Source organism: Entelurus aequoreus, linkage group LG02, assembly GCF_033978785.1.
Source record: "Entelurus aequoreus isolate RoL-2023_Sb linkage group LG02, RoL_Eaeq_v1.1, whole genome shotgun sequence".
Classification (NCBI taxonomy): Eukaryota; Metazoa; Chordata; class Actinopteri; order Syngnathiformes; family Syngnathidae; genus Entelurus; species Entelurus aequoreus.
The window spans coordinates 57789601-57802661 of NC_084732.1; the positions used below are offsets into that span (position 1 = coordinate 57789601).

Sequence of the window (13061 nt, forward strand, 5' to 3'; positions counted from 1 at the left end):
CCGAACAGTACACTAGCAAAACGTTTGCTGACACACTCAAACTCTGAGCAAAACAAGTGTACATGAACATGTCAGCAACATTAGCAGCACAAGAGTAACTTATAACCTCGTTTCACAGTTACATTCTCTTTAAAACACGAGAGCAGAGAAAAACACTCACCTCCTCACGGCATGTCTCAACAGCAAGTGAGGAAGACAACGTCACTACCGGAAGAAGGTAGGACTTCAAAATAAAATGACAAATGCTCCCAAAACGAACTATTTGCTGAAAAAATTACTAAATAAAAGTGTGATGAATACAATAGAGCAATTAAATGAAACGTGAGGGAATTTTGGTGGAATGCATAACATATATATTATATACCTGCTACATATATTCATCAATAGACATGTTACAAAATAAATAGTTGACAACAGAGCAGAACTCTGGTGAAAATAATATGTTATACGAACTCACGTCTCCGACTGCTCGCCCACAGACACGCTTCAAGCAGACATCGAAGCAAAATATCCTGTACAACTGTTAGTGGCAAAATATTTGTCCTATTCCTTCTTAATTTTCTACGCGCAATAATTTATTTCAGAAAATGTTGACGTTGATTGCACAAAATCCTTGAAATTGCCAGAAAGGTGCCAGTGCTGAGACGACTAGAGTTGAAGCCATTTTTACTTCTGTATTCACTGCAGTGCGTGCAATGTCATGAAGAACTGTCAGGTCAGATTGCATTTACATTAGAAATCCTTATTGTTGTGTTTGTAATGTGAACGGCCACGATAAAGATTGGATTTGACAAACAAATTAGAATTGGACATCCTATCCTTCAGTGTGAACATAGCCTTTGGTCGCATCAAATCGGTATGTCAGATTTAGCATCTTCTTGGATTAGCTCTTATTTCACTGAAAGGACATACTGTGTATTCCATAACTCTGTGATCTCTGAGTATGTTAAGGTCACCTGCCGAGTACCACAAGAATCGGTTTTTGGCCCTATACTTTTCAACATATCATCTTCATACACAAACATGGTGTTAGCTTTCACATTTTTATTGATGACATCCAACTCTACATGCCCCTAAAGCTGACCAACACGCCAGATTGTAGTCATCTGGAGGCGTGTCTAAATGAAGTTAAATAACGGATGTCCAGCAACTTTCTGCATATTAACGCTACGAAAATGGAGATGTTGACTATCGGTCCTGCTAGACACAGGCACTTGTTTAAGGATACCACTATGACATTCGACAATAAAACAATTGTCCACAGCAACTCTGCACAACATCTCTGTATTATTTTGACCTAACTCTCTCGTTTGAGCTGCACATAAAGAATGTCACTAAAACACCCTTCCTTTATCACCACAATATTTCATTCGAGATCATTGTACATGTGTTTGTTATGTCTCGTCTTGATTACTGGAACATATTAATTTCGGATCTCCCCATGTCCAGCAATAAAAGATTGCAGTTAGTAAAAATGCGTCTGTTAGACTTTTGACTAGGACAAGAAAATGTGCTCATATTACGCCTATTCATTTTGCCAACTCCTCAGCCTGGAAAGTAGCTATTGGCTGTCCTAAAAGTTGCTAGATGATCACTTCATTTGCATAATCTATTGCAATGGGGTTAGTGCGCCTGCCTTATAATACGAAGGTCCTGAGTAGTCCTGAGTTCAATCCCAGGCTCGGGATCTTTCTGTGTGGAGTTTGCATGTTCTCCCCGTGACTGTGTGGGTTCCCTCCGGGTACTCCAGCTTCCTCCCACCTCCAAAGACATGCACCTGGGGATAGGTTGATTGGTAACACTAAATTGTCCCTAGTGTGTGAATGTGAGTGTGAATGTTGTCTGTCTATCTGTGTTGGCCCTGTGATGAGGTGGCGACTTATCCAGGGTGTACCCCTCCTTCCGCCCGATTGTAGCTGAGATAGGCTCCAGCGCCCCCCGCGACCCCGAAGGGAATAAGCGGTAGAAAATGGATGGATGGATGATTAGAACTACAAATTTACTTTTGTCTTTTGATTCTTGTTGTTTTCTAAACCAATTTTGTTTTCCGCATTGTTAAATTTAATCAAAACAATGGACGGTTGTGAAGTGAATTATATTTATATAGCGCTTTTCCCTAGAGACTTAAAGCACTTTACATAGTGAAACCCATTATCTACATCTTTAAGCTACATTTTAAGTAGTGTGGGTGGCATTGGGAGCAGGTGAGTGAAGTGTCTTTGCCCAAGGGCACAACAGCAGTGACTAAGATGGCGTAAGTGGTTAGCTAACATGGAACCCTTAAGTTGCTGGCACGGCCGCTCTACCAACCGAGCCGCGCCGCCCCATGTAATATCCACGAATGAACCAAATTTAAGGACTGGCTAATTAACATGAAGGATGCAATTGCGGCTTTGCAGCAATTTATATTAGCTTGACATGACAGTGAAGAAATATTTACATTCACATCTGGCTCTGTAAACTAAAGCGGAAAAAGTGGCAGCTTTGCACATTTGCATTTAATTTTCAGTCTGGAGGTGTGTGTGTTTCCTCTCTACACTGACTGACATGATGAGCCAGCTTGCTATATGTTCAACTCTTGTCACAGAGAGACACACGGACAAGGTGAGTAAGTGACTGAGGCTGTGTACAGTAGGCAAATCAAATTCAGTAATTTAGTGTGACAGTAAAGAAACATTTGCAATTAATATTCCAGTCAAAACTTCTGGCCGGGAACTTGGAAATTCCGACTTTCTAGTACAATGGGACAAACGCACCATAAAAGGCAAATGATTTGCGCATGCGCGAACCGCTGCAATTCCCGCTCTGTGAGCACCAGCTGAGCGCCAGCACTCGTCACTGCTCGCTGAGAAAAGTAACTGCTGAGTGCTTTCACCTTAGAGTCTCCGGGATACACAAAAGTCTCCAATAACACCGGAAAAAGTGGCTTGATTTGTCGCTTGTAGCTGTTTACAAAATAGAGTTGCCAAGAGTGGAAAGTCGCTTAGTTGGCAACACTGACACCTATGCTGACTCAGCTGCACTGGCTCCCAGTAAACTTCAGGTGTGGTTTTAAGGTTTTGTTACTTATGTACAAAATACTAAACAGTCCAGCACCACATTACCTCTCCGATTGTATTGTGCCGTATGTATCGCCTCGAAATCTATGTTCTAAAAACGCTGGTTTATAAGTGAACCCAGACCCCTAAAAAAGTCAGCAGGCTCTCAAGTGTTTTCCACTCACGCTCCAGTATTCTGGAATGCCCTGCCAGCAACAGTTAGGGATGCTACCTCAATAGAAGCATTCAAGTCCCACCTTAAAACTCATTGTGACAGACTCTCGCTGTTGTCCAGGTTCCATGGACCACCACGCACAGACTCGTCGGGTCGCTTTTCAGCTCTTCTTCCCTGCTCGCTCTTAGGTACGCTTTTCAGCCTGCCACGTCGTCGTCTTCGTCTCGCTTTCTGCCTCTTCCGCGCTGCATCCACTGCTGGTTCTCAAACTCTTTCTGCCCCCTCGTTCACGGCTGCCGCCCTTTTACACACTGACGATCATTACGGCTCCGATCCCGGCGCGCCCCGCCTCGCCGCTGGTCCGCCGGCCACGCCTCTTCGCCGCCATCTCGGCGTCGGCGTCGGCCCCGGCGTGCCCCGCCTCGCTGTCGGTCTGCCGGCCACGCCTCCCCACACTCATTTATATACTCTAGCCTTTAAATACACCCCTTTTTAGGCCCTCTCACCTGCCTGGAGAGGATAATTTCTGGAGAGGTACCAGTCTGGAGGAGGTGTAACCTAACTTGAGACCCGAGATGGACCACTTGTTGGACCACGCTTTGGACCACTCTTCTATACACAGCTATAGACATCTCTGCGAAGCTGACTGGATGAGCCTGGAAAAAGATACATTTCTACCCATGGTTATCTGTTGGTTTCCTGATGTACTGGACTCCCACTTTATATATTAATTTAACAATTCATTAATCTAACAATTCAATAACTGTAACCTCTCGACATCTATTTTAGCCGGTCACTTTGGTAGGGGGTCCCAACATCTGTGACCCCTTCTCAAGGTTTCTTCTTTTTTCCCATCTGGGTCTTGGTTTTTAGTCGGGTTGAAATCAGGGGATGCTGTTGTGAGTTTGAGAAGTTCTTGGAGCCATTAGTGATTAAGGGCTATCCATCCATCCATCTTATTCGGCTTATCCTAAGTCGGGTCGCGGGGGCAGCAGCCTAAGCAGATAAGCCCAGACTTCCCTCTCCCCAGCTACTTTGTCCAGCTCTTCCTGAGGGATCACGAGGCATTCCCGGCTGGGAGACATAGTCTCTTCACCATGTCTTGGGTCTTCCCCGTGGCCCTAAACAGGCGTTCGAGGGCATTCTGACCAGATGCCCGAACCACCTCATCTGACTTTAAGGGCTATGTAAATACAAACCCCCTTTCCATATGAGTTGGGAAATTGTGTTAGATGTAAATATAAATGGAATCAATCAATCAATCAATCAATGTTTATTTATATAGCCCTAAATCACAAGTGTCTCAAAGGGCTGCAATGATTTGCAAATCATTTTCAACCCATATTGAGTTGAATATGCTACAAAGACAACATATTTGATGTTCAAACTGATAAAAAAAATTTTTTTTTGCAAATAATCATTAATTTTAGAATTTGATGCCAGCAACACGTGACAAAGAAGTTGGGAAAGGTGGCAATAAATACTGATAAAGTTGAGGAATGCTCATCAAACACTTATTTGGAACATCCCACAGGTGAACAGGCAAATTGGGAACAGGTGGGTGCCATGATTGGGTATAAAAGTAGATTCCATGAAATGCTCAGTCATTCACAAACAAGGATGGGGCGAGGGTCACCACTTTGTCAACAAATGTGTGAGCAAATTGTTGAACAGTTTAAGAAAAACCTTTCTCAACCAGCTATTGCAAGGAATTTAGGGATTTCACCATCTACCGTCCGTAATATCATCAAAGGGTTCAGAGAATCTGGAGAAATCACTGCACGTAAGCAGCTAAGCCCGTTACCTTCGATCCCTCAGGCTGTACTGCATCAACAAACGACATCAGTGTGTAAAGGATATCACAACATGGGCTCAGGAACACTTCAGAAACCCACTGTCAGTAACTACAGTTGGCCGCTATATCTGTAAGTGCAAGTTAAAACTCTCCTATGCAAGGCGAAAAACCGTTTATCAACAACACCCAGAAACGTTGTCGGCTTCGCTGGGCCTGAGCTCATCTAAGATGGACTGATACAAAGTGGAAAAGTGTTCTGTGGTCTGACGAGTCCACATTTCAAATTGTTTTTGGAAACTGTGGACGTCATGTCCTCCGTACCAAGAGGAAAAGAACCATCCGGATTGTTATAGGCCCAAAGTTGAAAAGCCAGCATCTGTGATGGTATGGGGGTGTATTAGTGTCCAAGACATGGGTAACTTACACATCTGTGAAGGCGGCATTAATGCTGAAAGGTACATACAGGTTTTGGAGCAACATGTGTTGCCATCCAAACAACGTTACCATGGACGCCCCTGCTTATTTCAGCAAAACAATGCCAAGCCACGTGTTACATCAACGTGGCTTCATAATAAAAGAGTGCGGGTACTGGACTGGCCTGCCTGTAGTCCAGACCTGTCTCCCATTGAAAATGTGTGGCGCATTATGAAGCCTAAAATACCACAACGGAGACCCCCGGACTGTTGAACAACTTAAGCTGTACATCAAGCAAGAATGGGAAAGAATTCCACCTGAGAAGCTTGAAAAATGTGTCTCCTCAGTTCCCAAACGTTTACATAGTGTTGTTAAAAGGAAAGGCCATGTAACACAGTGGTGAACATACTCGTTCCCAACTACTTTGGCACGCGTTGCAGCCATGAAATTCTAAGTTAATTATTATTTGCAAAAAAAACATAAAGTCTATGAGTTTGAACATCAAATATCTTGTCTTTGTAGTGCATTCAATTGAATATGGGTTGAAAAGGATTTGCAAATCATTGTATTCCGTTTATATTTACATCTAACACAATTTCCCAACTCATATGGAAACAGGGTTTGTACAATTTGATTGATTGATCTCACACAAAGTCAGGCATCTTGCAGGAAACAAAACAAAGAATGAGGCAACAACTCCACAGTAAGAGTCAGGAAGTGGAAACCTGTAATGTAACATGCTACATTTATCAAACTACTAGTGGGAACATTGTACAACAGTTGAGATGATAAATATTCAACATTTCAAATACAGCTAGAAGTAATAATAGGCTCTGTGTGTTCTTTCTCTCCAGGCGGAAACCCACGACGGCATACCTTCTAACCAGACAGGGGATGTGATCCACAAAAATGATAAGGGTTATGGTTTTGTCTGCCGCAATAAGGACCAAACTCATGGCCTATGCCACAACTACAGAGTTCGCTTCCTGTGTGGAAAACTGGGTAATTGTATTCCTTTTGAACAGCAGTGTGGATTTTAAACTATATAAGGTAGTGGGTTAATTTGCTTTAAACATTTGCTTTATGTGGATAAACCCAAGGAAGAAGTGACTACACTGATGTAGTGTGAAAACAAGCCATTGGAAGTTAAGATACAGCGTGTCATTCAGTCCTGAAATATACAACAAAAACAGTAAATATATGTGAATATAATGTAAATACATCATCTGAGAAAGCCTCAGATGCCTTTTTATACCACATTTTGATTGCAGGGAAATTTGACTGTGCGTGATTGGATACAAGAACTGTGCTGACCTCAACATTTACTTTTAATGACTTAATCATTCTTCCAGAGGCCTGTCTCATACTTTTCTTTAAGTGGTCAATTTATATCCTGTTTAGAGAGTCACATACTGGAAGATCAAAGAACACTCGAGTCATTTTGATATTTTTGAATTTTTCTCAAAATAATATTGATAACTATAGAAAAACCCTTGGAGAGCGCAGACCTCCGCCAGACCCTCAGGCTCCTCACTTGCTCCTTATCCATACATATACATTATACATGCATTTCACAGAGACTTCGTAACCAACGCTTGAGATTTGTTTGGCAATAATATTTTGGTAAGCATTTGTGTTGAATACAAAAAGTATGGTGTGTTAAAATCGAGGTAGCACTTTATGACTATTCTGGTATTTGATGCAAAAGCAAAAACATTTAGAACAATTGCAACGCTTGCATGCGCTAAAAACGAAATTGTAGCATGAACTTGGTTGAAACCAGTACACTATTTGACTGTAAACCCGATATGCATTCGGCTTGCTCTAAGTCTTAATATCCTTCTTGTAGTTCGTCCTCAGGCATCCATTTCCATTGACATGACGTCCAACAGCACAATTCTGGAGCTTGCTGACCAACCAGTAGGCTGGCTACCTGGAGATCAGGTGGTGGTGGCCAGTACTGACTACTCCATGCATCAGACGGAGGAGTTTCATCTACTCTCTTGCCCTGCTTGCACACCCAACCAAGTTAAAGTTCAAGGTGAGAAAAACCTGACTGACCATCAAGCAAAACTTCAATTTGATTTCAGCTTTTTTCATATCTGAATCTGAAACACATAATTTGGGATTCTTTAAGTGTCTTTTAGCTGTGAACTGTATTGTTGGTGTTATGGCGGCAACTTGCTTAAAGCTGGGGTACCTAAGTTATATTCTTTGAATAAAAAAAAATCATTTTAGCATCATACAAAATATCGTAACAGTCATTATTTCTGTGACAATCGTGCGTCTGCATGCTGTCTGTGTCATATAATTAATTACTTTAGTAAATAAAACCCCGGAAAACAAAATAATTTGTCTTCCTGGCAGTCACCCCCTCCAGATCCAATCACAGGATTTAGAGAAGGAGGGGTGAACAGAGCCCACGAAGGAGCCTCATCATTGGCTGACGTGATATATCGTGAAGCATGTGCACGGTCCGAAATTGTTTGCTTGTAAGTTTAATAAACAAAGTGTGATATTGTGTCGACGGTGGCTGAGGATGAAAATGTATATGTACTATCGTAGAATCATTGTTATGTCTAGGGGAAGAGTTTATAAGAATGTAGTAAGACCAGCAATGATCTACGCTGCCGATACATGGCAGATAAAGAAGGTGCTAGAGAAGAAGTTGGATGTGGCAAAGATAAGATTGCTTATATGGATGCGTATAGTACCCACAATGGATAATATCAGAAATGAAAGGGTAAAAGGAAGGGTGAAGTGGTGGAGATATCCAAGAAGGTACAAGAAAGAAGACTTTAGTGGAAAGGCCATGTGATGGAAAGAGACGAGTGAGTCATACGTTGGGAGAAAAGTGATGAATATGGAGGTACAGTGAAGGTGAGAAAGAGGAAGACCTAATCTGAGGTGAATGGACTGCATGAGGGGGGATTTGAGAGAAAAAAACAACTGTCAGATGTTGGTGTGTTTGATCGGGTAGGTGGAGGAGAGATGTCAGAAACATCCACCCCACATAGAAGTGAGAAATATTCCAGGAATCTTGGAAAGTGGAAAATAAATAGTCGGAATATCCTGTATAAGCTAAAGGTCTTCATGTTGGAATGGCTTGAATCGGTCAAGAAATGAAAGTAAAAGTAGTAAGAATTATGAATTAGGAAAGTCCTTGGAGAGGTCCTATCTCCCAATTGTAAAGAATTATCGAGAAAAAAAATTCCTGAATCGAGATGGTAATCATTTGTGTCTTATCGGATTTGTAACATTTTCTGAAAGTTTCATGAAAATCCGCCCATAACTTTTTGAGTTATGTTACTAAATAGCAAATAGACAGACAAGCCCCGGTGAAGACATCACCTCCTGCCGGAGGTAACTAGTGTTATGGAAAAGGTGGGGGATCCCGTTATGGAAAGTCATGCGGTGCAATGTGCTCATTCTAGTGGCACAAGAGTACTTCACACAAGAAGGTTTGTGAGGGAACTCTTTTCAGCCTTTCTGTTTGCATTTTCCATCTTCTGTGTATCGGTCAAAACTTTTTCCAGATAAAAGGCCACATGAACTGCTTACCATTAAAAAAAACTGTCCTTTGTGATGGTACAGAGTTTAGCGCATCAAATGTAATCGAAATATAAAATGTTTTCAAGGCGTGCATATATTTTCATACAAGTCCATGCAATGCCACATTATGTACACTTTACCAGGCATGGCTGCGGAAGTGGAGTGAGTGTGCAAACTGGGATGTTTTTAGTTCGACGCAGGCCAGATGTAAACAACTTAGAGTACTGTGCTAGAGTCAGAGAAAGGTGTTTGGACTGACTCAAGTCCAAGGAAAAGTCTTAACATGTATCCTGGATGCTTCTGTGTTACTAAATAGGTCTATTCATGCTGATTGAAACATTAAATACTGTATATGGACGTCAACATGCACAGGACATTTGCTACAAGCACTTATTAGTTTGCTTCATCATTATGTGTACATTTACACTCTTATATGAGAATTTCAGGTCTGCCTTCTCAGCTGATTGAAATACTACCACAAGTCAGAAATAACAAGAGATGTGTATACTGAACATTCTATTTGGTACTGTACTTTCTTACTAACCTAACGTATTTATTTATGTATCATTTATTTCTTGTATTTTGAAGTACCTGTCCAAAAGTACGACACTCACCCTGATCTCTCCGGTGACAGTCAACTGATTTATTCATTAATTTAATGGATTGCTGCATTTGTGCTACTTGGCAGCCCCAGATTTTTGAACACACTGTGAAAATAACTGAGTTCCAAGACCCTCAGGTTATGCAAAAGCAGGAGGTTGTTTGTGTTCGACAGTTGCAAAATATGGGCATGGATCAGAGGAAATTAAAGATAGCTTGCAGTGATCTATTCATCAGTTGTGTGTGCCAAGGTTGGACATGTTTAAAATGTCAGGTTTGATACAACTGTATTAGTCAGTGTGGTAGAGTAGGTAATGTACAAAATAGCTCAGTTTGTTTCGACCTGGTTTGATTAGTAGTTAAGTGCATACTTGCCAACCTTGAGACCTCCGAAATCGGGAGATGGGGGGGTTGTTGAGGTGGGCGGGGTCGGGGGACGGGGTTAAAGGGGAGGAGTATATTTATAGCTAGAATTCACTGAACTTCAAGTATTTCATATATATATATATATATATATATATATATATATATATATATATATATATATATATATATATATATATATATATATATATATATATATATATATATATATATGAATAAAATAAATACTTGACTTTCAATGAATTCTAGCTATATATATATATATATTTTTATTTTATTATTATATACATATATATATATATATATATATATATATATATATATATATATATATATATATATATATTTATTTTATTATTATATACATATATATATATATATATATATATATATATATATATATATATATATATATATATATATATATTAATAAATAAAATAAATACTTGAATTTCAGTGTTCATTTATTTACACATATACACACACATAACACTCCTCTACTCATTGTTGTATTTGAAAGTGCAATGCTTTGCAGCCAGTAGCACAGCCTTTGAAGGAGCATAGGTATGGGCATCATCTGTGAAATTTAATTTAAGAAATGAGCTGGCTGAACACACGACACTCCCAAAAGCTCCGGGAGAAACTGTTTATGTCGCCAGACGACCTGCCGTTGTCGAAGGCTGTAGAAATGGCTTCCCAACTTGAGTCTCCTGCACAATTAGCATCGCGGCTTACACACCGTGCGCCGCTGGCTCAGACAGTGACCCCAGATGCATTGCTCCCTGAAATACCCTCCCCTCGTGGACTTCGAGGTGAATGGCCAGCGCAAGATGAACCACTTCTCTAAAGTGTGACGATCTGCCCCCTCTACTACTTTTCGGCCCCGCCCGTCCCAAGTGCCAAGCTCCACCACCATCAACTTGGTGGGCTCCCACACCAAGCCGTTCAAATGGTGTACTATTGAACTGGACGGTGTGTACCTGCCACTGCTGCTGTATCCTGCTGCTTCTTAGTTGCTGCTTGATGAATCAACTATCAGACCGCTCTTTCCACGACAATCAATTAAAGCAGGAGATCATGCTTTGAGATCATGTCCACCATTTTTGCCGGCATCCCAGGTGCGGTGGTGTACCTGGACGACATTGTGGTGCACGGTGCGTCGCCTGCTGTGCACGATGACCGCCTCTCCAAGGTACACCAGGTTCTCGCACACAACTTACCTTCAATAGTTAAAAGTGCGTCTTTGCTGCAACCGCCATTGAGTTTGTGGATTTCCTCTGACCGCTGCCGGTCTGAGCCCCCTTCACTCAAATGTTGACGCTGTCTTGCGCCTCCCTGAGGCCTCTTTCCCCACACAACTCTCAGCATTCATGGGCATGGCCGCCTTTTACCTGTGCTTTCTTCCCCGCTATTCTGACACCACTGCACCACTCCATGGCCCCCTCAAACAGGATGCGCCTTGGGACTTGACACCAGCATGCTCACCTGCTGTCTGCCAGCTTAAGTCACAGCTCACCTTTTACCCTGTGCTTGCCCACTTTGATTTACAGTGCCCCACGTTTGTGACCTGTGACGCCTCCAACACTGCAGTCGGTGTTGTCCTGTCTCCACTGCAGCGAGGGACTCAGCGCCCATTGGCAATTGTGTCGAGGGCACTCACTACAACAAAACCAAAGTATTCAGTGGGGGACTAGCATGTGTCTGGGCCTGTGAGAGGTGGCACATGTACCTCTACGGGTGACACTTCACGCTTTGAATTGACCATCAGGCCCTCACAGCCCTCCTGACAATGACTGGCTCAGGTCACAAGCTGTTCCGCCTCTACAGGTGGTCCGAGAGACTGCTGACGTATAGGTTTACCACGCAGTTTACACTAGGCAGGGACAATGTCATGGTGGACTTGCTCTCCAGAGCCACACCCAGCCAAACACCACCCAGGGCCCCTTGGAGCCGGAGTTGGTCCTCATGCTGCGCGCACCCCTTCAAGCAGCTGTGTCACTGCAGGAGCTCAAAGCAGCGTCAGAACAGGACCCCGTGTTCACACAGCTACGTTTGTTCATCCGAGAGGAATGACCAGCAAAAGTGCTAGAGGACCTAGCACATTTCCATGGCAACAAGGGCGACCTCTTCTGTTGCAACGATGTCTGTGTGGCACAGGGGCTGTGCACCGTGGTGCCCTACGCCTTGAGGGCACAAGTCCTGGCCATGTTGCACGAGGGCCATCTGGGCATCGTCAGGGTCAAGCAATGCTGTAGGGGTCTGGTCTGGTGGCCGGGCATCGACAGCGATCTGGAGCCTCAGATCAGGCAGTGAACGTGCGCCACACTGATGGCAATTGGATTTGCCCTGATGCACAGTTGCCTGAGCCAACTGGCCCGCCTGATCCAGGTATGCAGGATGACCCGGTGCCCCGTCTTGTCCGGGCTTGCCAAAGGCCTCTCTCTCTGCTTGGAGGACTATGTTAGACTTTAAAAAAAAATAAAAAAAAAGTTTCACTGAGCCTAGCCTGTCACGTGGCAGAATAATACAAAAGGTTAAGTGGGTGGGCTGGCAGTCTACCCGTCTACCCAGTTAGGTTGTTTATGTGTTTGGTTTGCTGTTTTTGTGTAAACCCTTGCCATTATTGTTGTTGCTGTTGACATCCTTTAAAGGGGGGAGTAAATGTAGCATACAGTCTACGCTATGTGCTGGTGTTAGTGTGTTACGACAGTGAAGTTTGATGCCGCAAAGGAGTTTGACCTACACCAGAAGAAAGTGTCAGAAATAAAGATACTGTGTAAGCACACAGTCGAGTAAGTGTATTTTGGATAAAACAACATCATGTACCTACCTGTAACAATAAACACCGTAAAAATGATGTACTGTATATATTTTTGCAGGGCAGGTCAATTAAAAAAAAAATCAGCTTGGGATCAAAAACTTTTTTCCCCCACATTGTGCCCTCTGATTGATTGGGTGTTTCCCCCACCCCTGACCCAAAGTCAGCTGGGATAGGTTCTAGCTCACCAATGACCATAAACTGGATAAGCGCTATGAGGGGAAAGAAAGAATAAATATTATAACTTCCTAATGTGAAATTCTCTTTCCGCTCTGCTGTTCTTAC

The 13061-nt window shown here is 42.6% G+C and overlaps 1 protein-coding gene across 2 annotated transcripts in view; it reads left to right on the forward strand.

Annotated features, from left to right (window-relative positions):
• LOC133636146 (cell migration-inducing and hyaluronan-binding protein-like) overlaps positions 1-13061 on the forward strand; it is a 324820-nt gene that overhangs the window by 248732 nt on the left and 63027 nt on the right. For both annotated transcript variants that reach the window (XM_062029861.1, XM_062029871.1), the window contains 2 exons: positions 6277-6424; positions 7272-7463. In XM_062029861.1, the coding sequence (XP_061885845.1) occupies positions 6277-6424; positions 7272-7463 (340 nt within the window). The remainder of the gene's footprint in view (positions 1-6276; positions 6425-7271; positions 7464-13061) is intronic.